At 51.0% G+C, this 17,716-nt stretch overlaps 1 protein-coding gene across 7 annotated transcripts in view; it reads left to right on the forward strand.

Annotated features, from left to right (window-relative positions):
- Positions 1–17,716, forward strand: part of WDFY4 (WDFY family member 4) — a 267,801-nt gene that overhangs the window by 239,921 nt on the left and 10,164 nt on the right. For 5 of the 7 annotated variants that reach the window (XM_042241016.2, XM_042241015.2, XM_004021557.6 and 2 more), the window contains 6 exons: positions 4,392–4,545; positions 7,110–7,201; positions 9,039–9,251; positions 11,818–11,965; positions 13,114–13,298; positions 14,192–14,350. In XM_042241016.2, the coding sequence (XP_042096950.1) occupies positions 4,392–4,545; positions 7,110–7,201; positions 9,039–9,251; positions 11,818–11,965; positions 13,114–13,298; positions 14,192–14,350 (951 nt within the window). The remainder of the gene's footprint in view (positions 1–4,391; positions 4,546–7,109; positions 7,202–9,038; positions 9,252–11,817; positions 11,966–13,113; positions 13,299–14,191; positions 14,351–17,716) is intronic. The other 2 variants (XM_042241018.2, XM_060406370.1) reach the window with 1 other exon arrangement.

Below are 17,716 nucleotides of genomic sequence, written 5' to 3' on the forward strand. Positions count from 1 at the left end.
CTCCTTTTCACAGCTATTTGTAAGGCCTCCCCAGAGCGCCATTTTGCTTTTTTGCATTTCTTTTCCATGGGGATGGTCTTGATCCCTGTCCCCTGTACAATGTCACGAACCTCAGTCCATGGTTCATCAGGCGCTCTGTCCATCAGCCTATTAAACTTTATCAGGCTGGTCTTAGGATTGATGTCTGCCTCTTCTGTTGCTGTGTTTGTTTTTCTGCCTCAAACCTGTTACTACGATTATCAGTTCAGTTCAGTTCCATCACTCAGTCATGTCCGACTCTTCATGACCCCATGGACCACAGCATGCCAGGCCTCCCTGTCCATCACCAACTCCTGGAGTCTACGCAAATTCATCTCCATTGAGTCAGTGATGCCATCCAACAAGCTCATCCTCTGTCATCCCCTTCTTCTCCTGTCCTCAATCTTTCCCAGCATCAGGGTCTTTTCAAATGAGTCAGCTCTTCACATCAGGTGGACAAAGTATCAGAGTTTCAGCTTCAACATCAGTCCTTCCAATGAACACTCAGGACTGATCTCCATTAGGATGGACTGGTTGGATCTCCTTGCAGTCCAAGGGACTCTCAAGAGTCTTCTCCAACACCACAGTTCAAAAGCATCAGTTCTTTGGCACTCAGCTTTCTTTATAGTCCAACTCTCACATCTATACATGACTACTGGAAAAATCATAGCCTTGATGAGACAGACCTTTGTTGACAAAGTAATGTCTCTGCTTTTTAATATGCTGTCTAGGTTGGTCATAACTTTCCTTCCAAAGAGTAAGCATCTTTTAACTTCATGGCTGCAGTCACCATCTGCAGTGATTTTCGAGCCCCCCAAAATAAAGTCAGCCACTGTTTCCACTGTTTCCCCAACGATAGCCTCTTATAATCCAGAAAATGCCACACATGAGCAGTGTGGCCTGGGTGGGTGCACACACAAGCCATGTGACTCTGGCTTCCACTGGTGCTGTGCTTATCCCCACTCCTTGGGGTGTGAGACTGCTGTCTGCCAAGCTTGCCTCCCTGGATGCTGTGATCTTGGGAATCTTGCCTACAGGGACCCACTGTCTGTGAGCCTTCAGACAATTGAGCAACCAGGAGGCCATGCCAGTCTGGGGCCACAGCACAGGCCCCCATTTCCACCCTGGCAAGAGTACCAATTGCTCTCAGGCCTGAGCTGGGATCCAGCCCGGGCAGGGCAGAGCAAGACAGCCAGCGCCCCAGCAAGGGCACAGTGCCGCCTCCGCTGCCGCTGCTGCATTTAATAAGAAACCGAAATCAAGTGCTGTGTTAATTAAGTCACAGCCCATGTGAAGTCAGCTGTTACCAGCAGCAGGGAAGAGTTTTCTGAACCACCTGAGGCGAGGCGACTGGTTTTGTGTAAGACATATGCCAACTGCAGAGAGAGCCAGGGCCTCTGGGCAGCACTGGACACAGACCTCTCACCTGGGGGCTCCGTGAATGCCAGCCCCTCATGGAGTTGTGTCCATATAGGTGTCATTATTATTACCATTGAAATGCCCATCCAGGGACGCAGGTGCACATAGATTCTGTGTCCTCATACAAAAGGAATAGCTCCTTCAATACAAAAACTCCTTTCAAGGTGTTTGCAGTTTTAACCAATGCACTGTAATCATGAACTTTACTCTGACTTTAACTCCTGTCAAATATTCAGCAACAGGTCAAAGTGGCCTTGCCAGTCACTTCTTCCTGCGTCACTTGCTCTTAATTTTGATTCACCTCTTAGTAAAATTGAGCACCTCTTAACGTATTTTAATTGAGACAGATACTTAGGATTGTATTATTTCTGACCCCTTCAACTTTGGGAATATTCTTCTGGTGTCTTTACATATGAGTGATGTTGGCTGGGCATAGACTGTAAGCTTCTGCCTCAGAAACCTACGGACTTAGCTGCCTTGTCTTTTGGCTTTAATGTCACCTGGGAAATCTTCTGCCAATAAGTAGCGCCTCTGTTGATAAGAGTAACCTTGCTATTAATTTTTTTTTTGCTCTGTTTGGATACTCGGAGGATTCACTAATCTTGATATTCAAAAATATCTGCAGGCTAGATTTAGGAGCAGATCTGGGCCCAGAAATTCTCTCTGACCATCCTGTTTCCATCCACTCTCTAGACCCAATTTGGTTGTTGCTTGATTTTGTTTTGAACTCTCCTTATGGGGGCGCTCTGTAAACCCTGACTCTGCTTCTCTGCTTCGCTTCTTCTCTCCTTTCCTCCTCCTGCCTTCTCTTCGTTATCTCCTTCCTTCCCTTCCTGAGACTCAAGCTCTGATGGGACTCCTTGCTGGCAGCCACCAGAGTCTGTGTCAACCCACAGACTTTGCAACTAATATGAGTTGCAAAGCAGCTCCACTTTTCCTTCCAGGGGATTTGGCGTTTCTTTTGTATTGCAAAAGTGAGCAAACCCATTAATTTTGAAACAAATGTATGCAAATACATTTATTAATATAGGAAATAGGAAAATCAGTTATTGCTTCCTTTATAAATAATACAGGCTTAAGTTTTAAAGATATTACTTTTGCTAAAATGCATTAGACAGCTGTGAAAAAAATAACATTTTTCTTTGTGGTAATATCTTTAACCAGATTTGTAGCACTAACAATATTCCCCATGTATATATTATTTTTATTTAATACAGGTAATCTTTTTATTACCAAATCATATTGTTTCTCAGGAGATTACCATCAGCACTCATAAAAGCTGCAAAAGGAAAGTGGGACGACGAGGCAGCATCAATCTCCCTCCGATGTGAGGCTCGGGCTGCAGATTAAATACACAAAGCTCTTAATACATTTCAATGAGCCACTTGTTAGGAGCAGATTTATTTAGAAACACCCCCTCCACCATTTTGTTTCCATTTCAGTTTGAATATGAGAGTGGGCTTCATCCCCTAATTTTGCCATTGTTTAGTCACTAAACAGCCTGTCCGACTCTTTTGTGACCCTGTGGACTGCAGCCTGCCAGGCTCCTCTGATCATGGAATTTCCTAGGCAAGAATACTGAAGTGGCTTGCCATTTTCTTCTCCGGGGAATCTTCCTGACCCCGGGATCGAACCCGCACCTCCTGCATTGGCAGGCAGGTTCTTTACCAATGAGCCACCCAGGAAGCCCTTGCCTAATTGGTTAAAACCAAGAACAAAATGATCTTGGAGAAAAGCCATATCTTTCAGCTGCCCAAATACTGTGTTCGGCTGAAACCCCCGGGGGTAACTGGGTTTCTTGGTGTCCCTGACCCTGTGCAGAGAATGCTAGCATATTCTTTACACTTCATCTGCCACTGATGGTGGGAAACCTCGGTCCCTGAAGAGAGAAGGGAGCTGATGGAGCAAAGGAGGGCACTGGCAATTTGAGTTCTATCCCTTTGTTCTTCCAGCCACATGTGCCCTCTGCAGAGGCTGGCAAAAGAAAGGCTAGTTCTGGCTGAACAAAAAAGGCCCCGTTACAATGGGGACAATTGAATTACTGAATCCCAGAGAGGAGGTGTCCCTTGGGCATCCCTAAACTTAAGCCAACAGACCCAAATCCCAGCCTCAAAAACTCTCTTTTGAAGCCCCTCTGCCCACAGCATCTTCACTCCTCCAACTGGGACCTCTCTGCCTCCTCCCAATGCCCAAGATCACATGATGAATAAGGGTAGTGTCAACTGAAGAGATATGACAATTCAAATGAGAGGCACAGAGAATCCAAGGAAGGAAGTCGAGCTTGGCTCAGCCACCGATCTCAGGACTGCATGGACCCATCTGTGGCAGTGGGCCTTGGAACAAGGTTGATCCTCATGAAGCACCATATGTGACCCTCATGAGCACTCCATCCTCAGATCGGTCCCCTCTCATCAAGGCCGCTGTATTACATGTCACCAGGGCCCTACCTGACGTGCTTTCCAGGCCTGCCCTCAGCTCAGAACATCACCGTGTTCTCCAGCACCAGACTTGCCGTCTCAGCAGGGGCTGACTTCTCCAGGAAACTTTCCCGCACATGGACTGTCTGACCCACCCCTTGTACTTTGATTCAGAGCTGACCCTCAGCGAGTGTGTCAAGTGGTCGGATGAGTGACCGTGGTTTTCCTGTCTCTGATCTGAACTCCGGTTTCTAAACTGGGGAAACATTGCTCCCTTAATCACAGTGGACCATGCATCCTGCGTGGAAGCTCTGGTGCAGGGTTCCAGCGAACCGTCAAGGCGATTAGATGCCTGAAGAAACAGTTGCCCACGTGTGTGGCCTGATGTGTGCACGTGTGTTGGGGAGTGAATGGAAGGGCCTAATGGCAGAACCCGTGTCTGGGGGACAGAGTGGGTGAAGAAAGCCCACTCTAGTGAAGCCTGTGCACCCCCAGTTATCACCACACAGTTGATCACGTCGCCCCTTTTCTGCTTAGGGTGGAAGCTTCGATGTGGCAGATAGAATGTTCCACAGTGTGAAGAGCGCGTGGGAATCGGCCTCCAGAGAGAACATGAGTGATGTCAGAGAGCTGACCCCAGAGTTCTTCTACCTGCCTGAGTTCCTGACCAATTGCAACGCCCTGGAGTTTGGTGAGCGGAGCAAGGCTCCGGGGCTGGACAGCTTGTGGGTCATGACATCAGTATCTTTGCTAAGCGACCCACCCCCCACAGGCCCACACCAGACCAGTACGGTGGGCAGATTAGAGTGAGGCCTCCACTGGGTGGTGTCACTTGACGAGGAGGTGGGGGCCAAGGAAGTACATAGCCCCAGGGTGCAGACCACCACCCACAGTTCCACCCAGGGCCTCCTGCCAAGGGTCCCCAAGGCCCCAGTCTGCAGCAAGACGGCAGCTTGGGAGCAGGAGCCCTTGCTGACAGCCAGGCCTGGCACTGCCCTGCTGAACGCCGCAGGCAAGCCCTTTCTCTGCTCCACTTTCCTCCAAGTCCCACAAGTGGGTTAACCTGCGAGCAGGACCCAGACGTGCTGCCTCTCCCGGCACAGGCTGCCGGGGTGCCCACGGGCACCTTGGTGGCTCCTTCTCTTTCCTGCCCTCCAGATCCCACAGCAGGGTGAGCCATGCTTTCTCATCCACTGCTTTAGAGGAGGGACACAAATTTCAGGAAACCCCAGAGGGCAGGCCCCCTGGCAACTGATGTACTTTGGGAGCCTCCACTGGGAACCTCAGGGTGATTTGGGGAGGGGATGTGATCGGAACCCCCTGAAGGGCATGGCCCTCCTCACCCAGAGGTGCGGGGTGAATCACCCACTCTGAGGAGGCCTTTGTGAGCCAGCACGGTGCACACCTGTGCTCCAGAGCCCCTCTTCCTCAGGGCCCTCCTTCTTCTAAACCACGCAGATGGGGCCGCACCTCAGGCCAGACCAGGGGCAGGCCCAGGAGAGCTGCCTCAGGCACTCGCCTCCTGCACGGTGGTCTACAGACAGATCACCAGCGGGGCATTTAAAGCATCCCCAGGCCCAGCCCATCGACTCTGAGCTCGTGGGACTTGGTGGCCTTGGCAATGCTCACGTCCTCAGATTCTTCACTTGTTTGAGATGAGAACCTGACAAACATAAAGGGCAGTTCCCACAAGGTGTGATGAGACCATGAGAGGAAAGAGTCTGAACCAAGGAAGCCGAGAGGAGGGTCCCAACCGGCCTGGGGTGAAGGGGGCACAGCGGGGAAGGCGCCGGTTCTCCTTGGCAGTGGAGGCTGGTTCTCTGCTGGAGGGGAGGTGCTCAGCGGCAGATAGAGCCTTCATGCCCGGGGCCAGGGATCCTCAGGGAGGTCAGGAAAACAAATGTGGCTATTATGCCCCTACTGTATGCAGGCCCTTTTTAGGCACTGAGGATTCAGTTATGTGTCCTGGGGCGGATCGCCTGGAAGGTGTTAATATTCTGTGTGTGGGGGTGGGGGAGGAAGGACAGAAAAGTACAGACAAATAAGTGAAATACGTGTCAATGCTGAGGAAGTCCTATAAGGAAAGAAGGCAGGAAAATGGCTTGAGGTGACTCAGTGGCCATGTGTGGAGAAGGACCTGCCTGAGGAGGTGACAAGTGTGAGCTGAGACTAAATGATGGGAAAGGCCAAGCCAGCCCTGCGGCCAGAGAGAGGGAGAAAGGATGCTTTCCCCCAGTTGCACCTGTGGGCTCTGGAGGGTTTCAGAAAGGCGATAGCTAGTATTTCCTGATGCTGCTGAGTCGCTTCAGTCGTGTCCGACTCTGTGTGACCCCACAGACGGCAGCCCACCAGGCTCTCCCATCCCTGGGATTCTCCAGGCAAGAACACTGGAGTGGATTGCCATTTCCTTCTCCAATGCATGAAAGTGAAAAGTGAAAGTGAAGTCGCTCAGTTGTGTCCGACTCTGTGCGACCCCATGGACTGCAGCCCACCAGGCTCCTCCGCCCATGGGATTTTCCAGGCTAGAGTACTGGAGTGGGGGGCCGTTGCTTTCTTTGAGTATTTCCTGAGCAGCCATCATATGCCTGGAACTATTCTAAGCATGTTATGTGTATTTTCTCTTCTGATCCTTATGCTAGCGAAGGAGGTAATAGGTAGGAAAGTGACTCCCAAAGAGGTTAAGCAACTTGCTCAAGGTTGTGTGGCTAATGGGGAGGACGGAGACTCGGGCTTGAATCCAGGCTCTTCTTCTTGGTGTCTGGGGAAGCTCCCTCTGCAAACCTTCTGTCTTCACTTTAAAAGTGGAGAGAAAATACGTAAATTATCGAGTTGACTGAAGAGTCAATAAGATGATGTGTGCCAAGCACCTAGCACAGTGCCCTGGCATAGAGCGAGATGCTCAAAATGCAATAGCTTTTCCTGTTACTGTTATTATCTTATTGTTTTAGTGCTGTATAAAAAAGCACCTCCATGAAAAGGCACAGAGTGAGGGGAGGGAAATTTACCAACAGTGACGACCCAACCATTTTATGCACAGGCACTGCTTGGAAGCAAGGAGGCTCTTATGGAGGCCCAAAGGCTTAGAATCAGAGGAGCATTTCAGGCAGATAGGATGGGGTCAGATAGGAGACAGGCAGCAGTGCAGTGGTCTATGCAGGAATCCCAGTACCGGCTAGCACAGCGTTTACACCCCCGCCTCCTAACCAGTTTGGCTGCCCATTCACCCAAAGACCTGCTGTCTCTCACCCTATTCAGGCCGTATGCAGGACGGAACAGCACTGGGGGACGTTCAGCTCCCTCCCTGGGCTGATGGAGACCCTCGGAAATTCATCAGCCTGCACAGACAAGTGAGTTGAGTGGAGTCACGGCAGAGTCCCTGGTATCCTGAATGAGGACCTCGGCGTGCCCTCCACGTCCATAGAGGCTATCTGGCAGAGTGGAGGGCTGTGATGAATACTTCTGAGTCTCGTACGTCTGGAGAACTCAGAGAAGGGACTGGGCCCCATGCCCTGGTTTGGCAGGAAAGAGCTTGGCTCTGGGCTCTCTTAAGGGCTCCATTAGGCTTTGCCCTTGTGCCAGTCTATTGTGGGACTTCTGAGGGGAGCAAATTTAGATTCTTATTCGATGGAGGGCAAGTCAGTGCCCTTAGCCAACCCCACAGTCAAGGCCAAGCCCTGGACCATATTGCCCAGTTTAGATCAGAGAGGGGCTGAAGGCCTCAAGGGGTTCCTACTGGCCAAAATATTTGCCAGGACCAGAGAGCACTTGGTTTATGACTCAGAAAGACTGATGTGGGTACAGGTCACAGGTCATCTGGGGACACATATTCTGGGTCAAACATCTGGGTTAGCAGAAACACACGACAATATGTTCAACATCGTTAGTCATCAGGGAAACATACACTGAACCATGAGATGCTGCTGCGTAGGCACAGGAATGGCTAAATTTTAAAATACTGCAAAATCCAAGAGTCAAGCAAAGATGTGGAGCGGCAAGAATCCATCATGCATTGCTGGTGGAGAAAAATGGCCCAACCGCTCTGAACAAGAACTTCTTATAAAGGTGAAGGTGCATTCACCATATCGCTCAGCCATTCCACTTGCATGTATTTGCCCAGGAGAGATGGAGACACGTCCGCAGAAGAGTTCGTACATAAATATTCATCAGTTTCATTTATACTAGTCAAAAACAACCCAAGTGCCTATAACCATAAATGGCTGAACAAACGATACGCCCACGTGGTGAAATATTACTTGGCAATAAGAAGGGACAGATAACGGATACGCGAAGCAGCATGGATGAATCTCAGAAGCAGTGTCCAAAGCAAAAGGAGCCAAGCCCAAAGATGCATACTATGGGGTTCTATTTTTGTGAGGTGTTGGAAAAGGCAAAGTAGAGGGACAGAAAGCAGATCAGATCAGGAATCGCCAAGTTCTGAAGTAGGAGATAAACAAGGAGAAGAAAACTTTTTCAGTTGATATGAATATTCTATATCTTGAGTATAGTGTTGATTACGTCACTGCATGCAATTTCCAGGACACATTAAGTTGCACATTTATGGAAAATTTTATTGTATGTAAATTATACCTAAAAAAGAAAAAAGTCCTGGGGGCAGGCCTAACTAGTAACAAAGCTGTGTCTTCTCCTCTGTCCTTATCCCTTGGCAAGGAGAAAGTTCTTCCCTGGTTCATCCTTGCCTCTGGAAATTCAGCACAGCAGTCATCACACCTCCTACGGCATTGCCCACGTGTGGCCTTCTCAAGCATTATGGTCATATGCATCAGAAAACTAACCCAGCCCAGATGACCTGACTTTCCCAAGCCAGCATCAGCAGGGAGCCCAGCCAATTCCAAATGACTGTCCCTGGGTTCTGGAGACCAAGCTTTGGATTTGGGCTCTACTCAGCAGAAACGAATGGTGAACCAGATATCCAAACACTGGCCCACATTTCCTCTTGCTTAAGGTTATTTTGTGGACTGGATGGGCCACCAGCTTGAGGCAGGATTGCGTGGTCCTTAGAAGGACTGCACATCTTGCTTAGTGCTCATCCAGCCCAGGGAGGCATCGCTTATATTTCCTGTGCCGAGAGCATCCTGAACCACACGCCCCCTCCTGATCTGGGCAGAGGGCCCATGAGTCCATGAGACCCCTGTGTTTTTCATGCTCTTTGGGTTTTGGTTCCAGGCTTTGGAAAGCGATTTTGTCAGTGCCAACCTGCACCACTGGATAGACCTCATTTTTGGGTACAAGCAGCAGGGGTCAGCTGCAGTGGAGGCTGTTAATACCTTCCATCCCTACTTCTATGGTGACAAAATGGACCTCAGCAGCATCAGCGACCCCCTGATCAGAAGCACCATCCTGGGGTTCGTCAGCAACTTTGGACAGGTGCCCAAACAGGTACAACATCCCATGATTTTTGTCTTACTTTCTCAAGAGTGTGTGTGGGGTGAGCTTGGATGGAAGAGAGAGGGAGAAGTGGGGGAGGACTGGAGGGTGAATGGCCTGCAGTCGCCTCCCTGTGCCTTTGATTGTTGTCGCTCACTCACTCAGCTGTGTCCGACTCTGCAAGCCCACGGACTACAGCACACCAGGCCTCCCTGTCCTCCACTCGCTCCAGGAATTTGCTTAAGTTCATGTCCACTGAGTCCATGCTGCTATCTAACCATCTCATCCCCTGCCACCCTCTTCTTCTGGGACTTTAATATCAAGGTTTAACTCTCTGTAACCCACTGATGTCAAGGGAGGTGATGATATCATTAACGATGTTGAAGGCTACCTCCATCTGTGACCCATGTGATAGACACTATGATAAATCCGCACTATCTAATCCTTTATATAGGCTTGTTGTGAAGATTAACCGAGTGCATGAAAGTGTCTGAACTATGATTAACATTCAGACAAGGTTATTTGTGTGATTCCCTCATTGAATCCTCTCTTAAGTTCTGAGTACGGGGATTATACAGATCAGGAAACTGAGGTGCAGAGAGGCTAAATAAATAACTGGCCTACACTTGCACCAGTAGCAGGAGTCAGGTGAGACCTTGCCGCATCTGGCTGGCTCCAAAAACTACACCATATTGGCCCCACTATGAAAGCATCCAAGCTCTGCCCCAGGGTCCCCGGGCCTTTTGCCCCACCAGCTCTATCTGCATCAGGACAGCCCCGTAGAGATGTGAGACTGTGCGTTCACAATGACATCGTGAGGCCTGTTTAGCTGATCCCAGCCCCGTTCATCTTCAAGCTCCCATTTGGTGTAGAGATGTTTTTTCCGTGAACACAACCATTTGGAGGCAAAAGCATGGCCCCACAGACTGTGGGGTCCCAGCCTAAGCAGTCAGGAACCACACCAGAAAATGAATACATAGGCCCAGCCAACTCGAGACCATCTTGGGTAACAGCCTTCCCCATCTGTAACCACGAGGCTTGGGTGGGCTCACCTATTAACATCACTTCTGTCTGGCCTTACTGTGACATGCTCAGGCTCACGCAGCTCCTAGGTAAGGGGAATGTGGAAAGGCCGGAGGGTGACTTGGAGAATGGACCGTATATGCAAATGTGGGTTTGGCCAAGGAAGGCTTTGTAGGCAGGAGAGAATTTCAGGAAAAAAGCTAGAGTAGCTAAACGGTTTCATTTCTTTAATTTTAAAAATATTATACTAGAAATAAATAATCCAAAGTAGTAGCCCACAAGCAAAAATATGTTAATATCAGTAGGATCATGGAATGTACACTCTTTAAATTCTGATTTTAAGTAATGAGATATTATATTCCATAATGTCTTATGGAAAAACTTGAAGGAATTTTTTGACCAACCCAATATGAGCTTCTAAAAAATATTTCTAAAACAATCATCAGAATTAGAATTCCCCAGGTGGTCCCAGCTTGAAGACAAGATCAAATGCTTTGGGACCCCTCACTGTTCCAACAAGGGGCTGCGCCTGCGAAAGCCCTTACGAGGGTCCAGCCCTGGTGCTTCGGTTAGTCTAATGTGCGTGGAGAGCGTCCTTTAATGCGCATTTAAAAACCGTCTGACTTCTGTTTATATTGATCACCCACCCGACTTTTCTAGATAGTCTAGCGTCTGGTCCAGAGGTGTGACCAAGGCTCCTCCGAGATCGCGGGGCTGCCTGCTGAGCCCCACCGCTGTCCTTGAGCCCAGCCACGGCCGGTTCCACCCCTATCACGGCGCTCAGTGGATGTTTCCATCTGGAAGCAGAGCTCTGTGCTGCTGGCTGAAGAAACCAGCCTAGCACGAGCCCAGCCGGGGAGGGAGGGTGGAGAGCTGGAGCGGGCCTCAGCTGCATTCTCGAGCCCAGCACCAAGGATTCTGCCAGGCAGCCTGGCCTTGCACTTCAGACTGTGTCCAGTTATGCAAAAGTTTGGCATTAAGAACAATTTGAGAGATCTAAGAAAAATGAAAATAAGAAAGGCCGCTAATGGGGTTTGCCTGTGCTCTTTAGAATACTTGAATGGTTACTGTTAAAGAATTCTGTGTTGATGCCCAGATGGATGGGCCTGCAGAGAATTTATAAAGAAAAAGAGAAAATATGAGAAATAGCTCAAGCAAATGAAGAGAGACGTGATCTAGGGAGGAAAGGGGGTCATTCTGACCCTTTGGCATGAAAGGTAGCTCTCCCAGGGACCAGAGGCTCCTCAGGGGGCTCATCATTTGCTCAAGCAGCTGGGAGAAGAGGACAGATATGGTTTCCAAGAGCATTCTCTGCCAGCCCTGCACCATGGCCTTGAGAAAGTAGCTGCCCCTGACAGAGCCCCAGGCCCCTCTCCTGCAACATCCAAAGGTTGAACCAGATGATGCTGTTTCAGCTCACCTCAGTCAGGAGCAAGCTCAGCCCCAGCAGCACCCAGGGCAGAAGTACAGCTGGGACTTGCCCAAGGATGGCTCCCCTTCTGTCCATCTGTCCTAACAACCGGCATGGTGTGTGTCTGTCTGCTTGCCTCTGCAGCTTTTTACTAAACCCCATCCGGCCAGGACTGCCGCAGGGAAGCCTTCCCCTGGGAAGGACGTCTCCACCCCTGCCAGCCTGCCTGGGCACCCGCAGCCCTTCTTCTACAGCCTGCAGTCGCTGAGGCCCTCCCAGGTCATAGTCAAAGGTGAGCACCTGGTCCTGCTTTGGGTGGTGTCCTGTCCCGGAGCTGTCCCTCCAATGACTGGTGTTCCTCTGGAGGCTCTGGGGTGCAGGCTGGGGCAAAGGCTTGGGGTCTGACTGCCCAACTGTGTCTCCAGTCATATCAGGAGTCTGGGGAGGCCTCTGCTCTGGAAGTGTCTGGGGCCACCTTTGTTACACCCTGACTTCTGAAGACCTGCCTGTCTGTCTGTTGAGACAAACACTCCTCTCTCTTTCATGTACACACACACACACACAGACATACACACAGACACACACACAGAGACACACACACACACACATACATGCACAGACCCCTCCTCACCTCCAGAAAGATGAAAATAAGAAGGGGCGCTAAAGGGGTTTGCTCTTTGGAATACTCAAATGGCTGCTATTAAAGAATTCTGTGTTGATGCCCAGTTGGATGGGCCTGCAGAGAATTTATAAAGAAAAAGGGAAACTATTAGAAGAAATAGCTCAAGATTGCAGCCCCTACTCTGGGTCCCGCAGTCGCTGTTGCTCCTGACCACCCAGGTGGGCCTGCAGCCACTGGCTAGGGGCACGCACCTGAAGCAGACAGCCCCCGTGCAGGTCCCAGCCCTGCTCCCTAGAGGAGCTGGGTGTGTATGAAGTCCACCCTGGGGCCTCACTGCTTTGGGGAAGTCTACCTGGAACAGCTTTCTGGTCCCAAGGAGTATAAGGCCAGGCTTGTCAGGGTTTTTTCTCTTGAATCCAAGAACAGTGTCCTTGGCACCTCCAGCCCTGCTAGAACTGATGCCTGGAAGGTGCAGGAAGGACAGAGCCCCGCCCCGGCTCCTCTGGCTTTGTGCTGTCTGCGCTGACAGCCTCGGCTCCTCTTCCTTGGCATCAGAGACACTAAAGACCTGCATGGCCGCACACTTCATGTACCTGTTAAGTCTGGGGAGAGACCCAGCGCCCGGGGGCCCAGCTTGGGGCCAGAGTGTAACATGGCCCCTAGAGGGAGGCCCAGGAGGAAGGGACCAGGACAAGGAGCGGCTCCTGCCTGGCTGGGTGTTTGCCAAGTCCGGGTGGGCTCTGCATGGCTCCTCTCTGGGCCCAGCTAAAGCAGGTATTGTCCTTTGACAAATAAGCTCCCTACTGACTGGGGAGCAGATATGTACCTCTTCTCTCTAGGCTCGGAATCCCCCAAAGGAGCCATCGGCCACATCGTTCCTACGGAGAAGACCATCCTGGCCGTGGAGACAAACAAGATGTTGCTGCCTCCACACTGGAGCAGGACCTTCAGCTGGGGCTTTGACGACTTCAGCTGCTGCCTGGGCAACTACGGCTCTGACAAGGCGAGTGGTGCCGGGGTGCAGAGTGGCCCCAGGGCCTCAGCCTGCTGCTGGCTGGGGCAGAGGTGGTCAGGAGACTGGCGAGCCCAAAGCAGCCACAGCTGCCCACACCCCCACTTCCTGCACGCGCCTGTGCCCCAGCCTGGGGAGGAGAGGGTAAGCCAGTGGGCTGAGCCTTCCCCCGTGTTGCCGGCAGTCGCTCTTGTAATAGACATGCCATCACGGGGGCAGGGTTCTCCGCTGCCGGCCGCTCACCTGGCTGCACTGAGAAGGCCCAGACTGGTACTCAGTTTGGGTGGAAAGTCTTAGGGGCCCCTCTGGCCCCTCCTCTGGCTTAGACTCAGAGGGACAAACTGAACATTTTACAGGCTACCAGAAGCAAGCCACTGGGCTACTGGTCCTCCACGCCTGTGCAAGGCCATCCGCTCTCTACCTTCTTGACGTGGCCTCTGGCCCTGTTTTCTGCCCTTGCTCCTCTCCCACCCTAGCACGTGGCATGAATTCCCTGCTCACCAAGCTTTCCCTCCCCTCCCTAGCCTTCCCCCACCTCCTGCAGGAGGCAGCCAGCGAAACTGGCCCCAGATGTCCCCACTTCCTGAAAGTGGGCTCTGCCTTTCCCAAGCTTACAAGGCATTTCTGCTGTGTCCCCAAACCCTCCTGCTTACTTGCCTCTTCCCACCTGTTCTTGGGTGCAGGCGCTGTCTGGAGACATACCTGGGCAGCCTGTCACCAGGGCTTTTCTTGAACAAATGACCGGTCCCTCGGTTCCCATGGCACACAAGCAGGCCGGTGGAAGCAGCCAGATCTGCCCACATCCCCGTGTCGCCCTGTTCCAGCTCCCTGCCCAGTGTAGGCCCTGGTGCCAGTGTTCATCTCACTTGCCTCATCTCCCACAGATCTTGGTGACGTTCGAGAACTTGGCCGCCTGGGGCCGCTGTCTGTGTGCCGCGTGCCCGTCCCCCACGACCATCATCACCTCCGGGACCAGCGCCGTGGTGTGTGTTTGGGAGCTCCGTATGACCAAAGGCCGCGCCACAGGCCTGCACCTCAAGCAGGTGCGGAGCCTCCCTGGGGGTGCTGGCTCAGGGCAGGGGTAACCCCTCTGGCAGGTTCAGTGTCTGCAGGCTCCAGCTCCCAAGCGCTAAGAGTGCTGCCTCTCTCGGGAGCTGAGAGCGCAGAGGGCACGTGGGTCCATGTCATTCCTGGGCGGTTTCATGTCTTTGGGTGGATTTGACAAGCACACAGGGCTGGTGCTTCCACGGACACCTGTGCCTCAGTGAGAGACGCTGCTTACACATCAGGGCCAGTGAGATCGGGAGCTTTTTGCACTAGGAGACATTTTTTAGCGTTTTTCACAGGCACTTTTATGTGAACAGCCTCATTTTACCTCCTCATTTTACCCTGTCATAGGAATCATTATCATCCCCACTTCACTGGTGAAAAATCAAATCGAAGAAGTTAAGTGCCTTGTCCAAGAGCATAGAGCCAGAAAATAAAAGACCGTCTCAGAATAGGGGTGACTGTGGCAGACACAGGAGGAAGAGACCAGGAGGCAAAAAACTCATCTGGTCTTACCTCGCAAACCACAGCTGCTTGGAATAATTAAACAGAGTGAAACTGACCGCTTACTTAAGGTTCTGCATGTTAACTGTATTCTTGAAAGCAGGTACCCTTAGTCCCACTTTCAGACGAGAAACGTGAGGCTCAGAAAGGTCAGATGCACATTGAACTCTAACTCTGAGCCTTGTGCTTTCCTGTGCATACACTTGAAGTTGCTGGAGAATATCTCTAGGAGACACTTACATCTCCAAATGCAATTCGTGTTTCCATCTGTGTTTTAGTGATCCATACAGCCCCAAAGTGACCAAAAAAAAAAAAAAAGAAGTTAACCATACGAGGCTTGCCACTGACCAGATTTCCCGAATTGGACATGTTACACTTGAACCGATGCTGGGCTTCTCTGGATGCTTTACTAGTCAGTGGAGTCTCCCCAGAGCCTGCCCTTATTCCCTGGCACCACCCCCAGCACAGGCGTGGTGCACAGCAGTGGACGTTCAACAGGCGTGAGGTGAGGGAACCCATGGGTCAGTGCTGAGGGGCTGGTTAACCCTGCAGAGGCCACGGCACCTCCCGAGAGGCAGCTGTGCAGGTCGCGTATGAGCTGCCTTCACCCAGACTCTCCAGGGAAGTCCTCCCAAGCCAGGCTTAGAGCCTTCTGTCTTTTCACATCCTCACTTTCCTGACCTGCGTGGAGAGACTGTGCACCATTATGGGGACGGAGAATCCGCCTCTCCCAGGCGTCGCTCCAGGGATAAGGGGATCCAGCCGAATCCCAAAGACACCTTGGGGAGCCAGGGAAGTGACCCCCCTCCATCGCCCTTCCAAGGTCCTGGTTAGTGGTGAAGACAGTGTAAAAGCCCCAGTATCAACAGTATAAAATGTAGTTCATCATCCTCTCCTAGCTCTAAATCAAGACAAAAAGGTGGGGGAATCCCACAGGCTCTTATTTCCTAAGTGAAATAAAGTACTTTATCATTTACCTAAAGAGGCTAACACAGCCTTGGGGATCCCCCAGACTGGAAGCTGCTCAGAGAAAGGGGTCCCTCCCTTACTTATAGGCTTGTAGACAGAGAGTCATCATTAAATAGTTTCATTAACAGTTTTCTTAAGTGTTTTATTTCTAAATATTACAACATGAAAGACATATTTCAAAGTCAAATGATTATAATCCATATAACAACTTTCATCCTTACCTGCTCTGATCCCCAGATACACATATTTATACCCTTCTGATCATCGTGTAGATATGTTGATGCCATCTTCACCCAGCCTATCAAACTGTGTCCGCTTTTCTACAGTTTCTATAATTTACATTTCAATTGTTCCATATTATTCCATCTCCATAAAATTACATTTCAATTGTTTTATGTCAATGTACCACAGCTTAGTAAACTGTTTCTTCTAAAACTAGACACTTACATTGCTTCCAATTTTAACTATTTTAAATAGTGCTGCAGAAAACATCTTAGATTGCTGTTCGCTTCTGATTAATCATTTCCTTATGGCAAATTTCAGGAAGCAGAATTACAGAACAGTGACATATGCTTTCTGAAATGGCTCTGTAGTCTTATAGGGCTGCCACAGTCAGGAATGCCCATTTCACCACAGTGTATCCAGAACAGGGGATTATTTTCAGAGGTTTCTATTTTATTTCATTGTTTGCTCCTTTAGTAGGTGTAAGGTGATATAGTGGAGCTATTTTAGTTGGCCATGATGAGAGGTATTATTCTGAGAACAGAAGAGCCAATGGAGAACGTTTAAAATTGCTGTCCTCCATTTTTTCCCAGGCCTTTCCAAATAGGGAGTGGTGCTGACTGCCTCCAGGTGCTTTAGTTTCCAGGCTGGTGAGAGGCTTAGAGGTGGGCGGTGCCCACGCACACAGTGGTCTCTCCTTCTCCAATGCTTCCCCCAAGAAAGCAGAGGCCCCGCTCCAGTAACAGATAGCTCACACAGGCACTGGGCTCCCAGCCGATGTCTCTGCATCCCCTGTCCTCACACCTGGGTCCCCAGGCTGCACACTCTGGAGTTGTTCTGTCCCTGGAAGTCAGAACTTAGAGTTCATTCTGGGAAGACCACCAGAAAGCTCCTGTCAAGCCCTCTGCTTTCCTCTCTTCTTTCAGACAGTGTTCATTTCCCTAAGTAGCCCCTAAGGTGGCCCCACCTCTTCCGTGGGTCACACCCATCAGTTGGTGCCATGTTAGGGTCCATGGGGCACAGATGGGGATCCGCAGCTGGACTTTTAATTCTTGTGACCAGGCCAAGTGGCCGCCTTGAAACATGATGGGCAACCTCATTGACTCAAATGAGGGAGTGGCAGACAGTCCTGAGGGTGGAGCTTTACCGCCAGATGAGGGGAGAGTCAGGCTTCGGAGAGCCGCCTCTGCGCTTCTCAGGCTGATTGCAGAGGACAGCAGGCACATGTGTGCATGCCAGCGCTCACGCCAGGCTGGCCTGGCAGCTGTAGTGGAAACCACGCTGCGGCCAGCAGCAGCAGCCCAGGGGTCCCAGTGTGCCTGGGAGGCGTCCCTAGTCCCCCAGGGACACGTCCGTGCGAAGCAAGGCCTCTGGCCAGGTCCGGACACGTGACTATCCATCAGCCGTGGGAAGCAAGGCCTCTGGCCAGGTCGGGACATGTGACTATCCATCAGCCAAGCCAGACCCTCCTGGGCCAACCTGAGAGCCAAGATGAGGCCCCAAGTCACCGGCTGCCCGGCAGCCAGACTGGACATGAACGTGGATCCTTTGGACTTGAAAAGGCAACCCTTTTAAACTATGACCTGACCTCCCTGCCTTCTTCCCAGTTTAGTTTCCAGGGGCACATGTGTTTCTGAGTTCCCTTAGTGTAATGCTCAAATTTGAGC

The sequence above is a fragment of the Ovis aries genome, chromosome 25, assembly GCF_016772045.2.
Source record: "Ovis aries strain OAR_USU_Benz2616 breed Rambouillet chromosome 25, ARS-UI_Ramb_v3.0, whole genome shotgun sequence".
NCBI classification, from domain to species: Eukaryota; Metazoa; Chordata; class Mammalia; order Artiodactyla; family Bovidae; genus Ovis; species Ovis aries.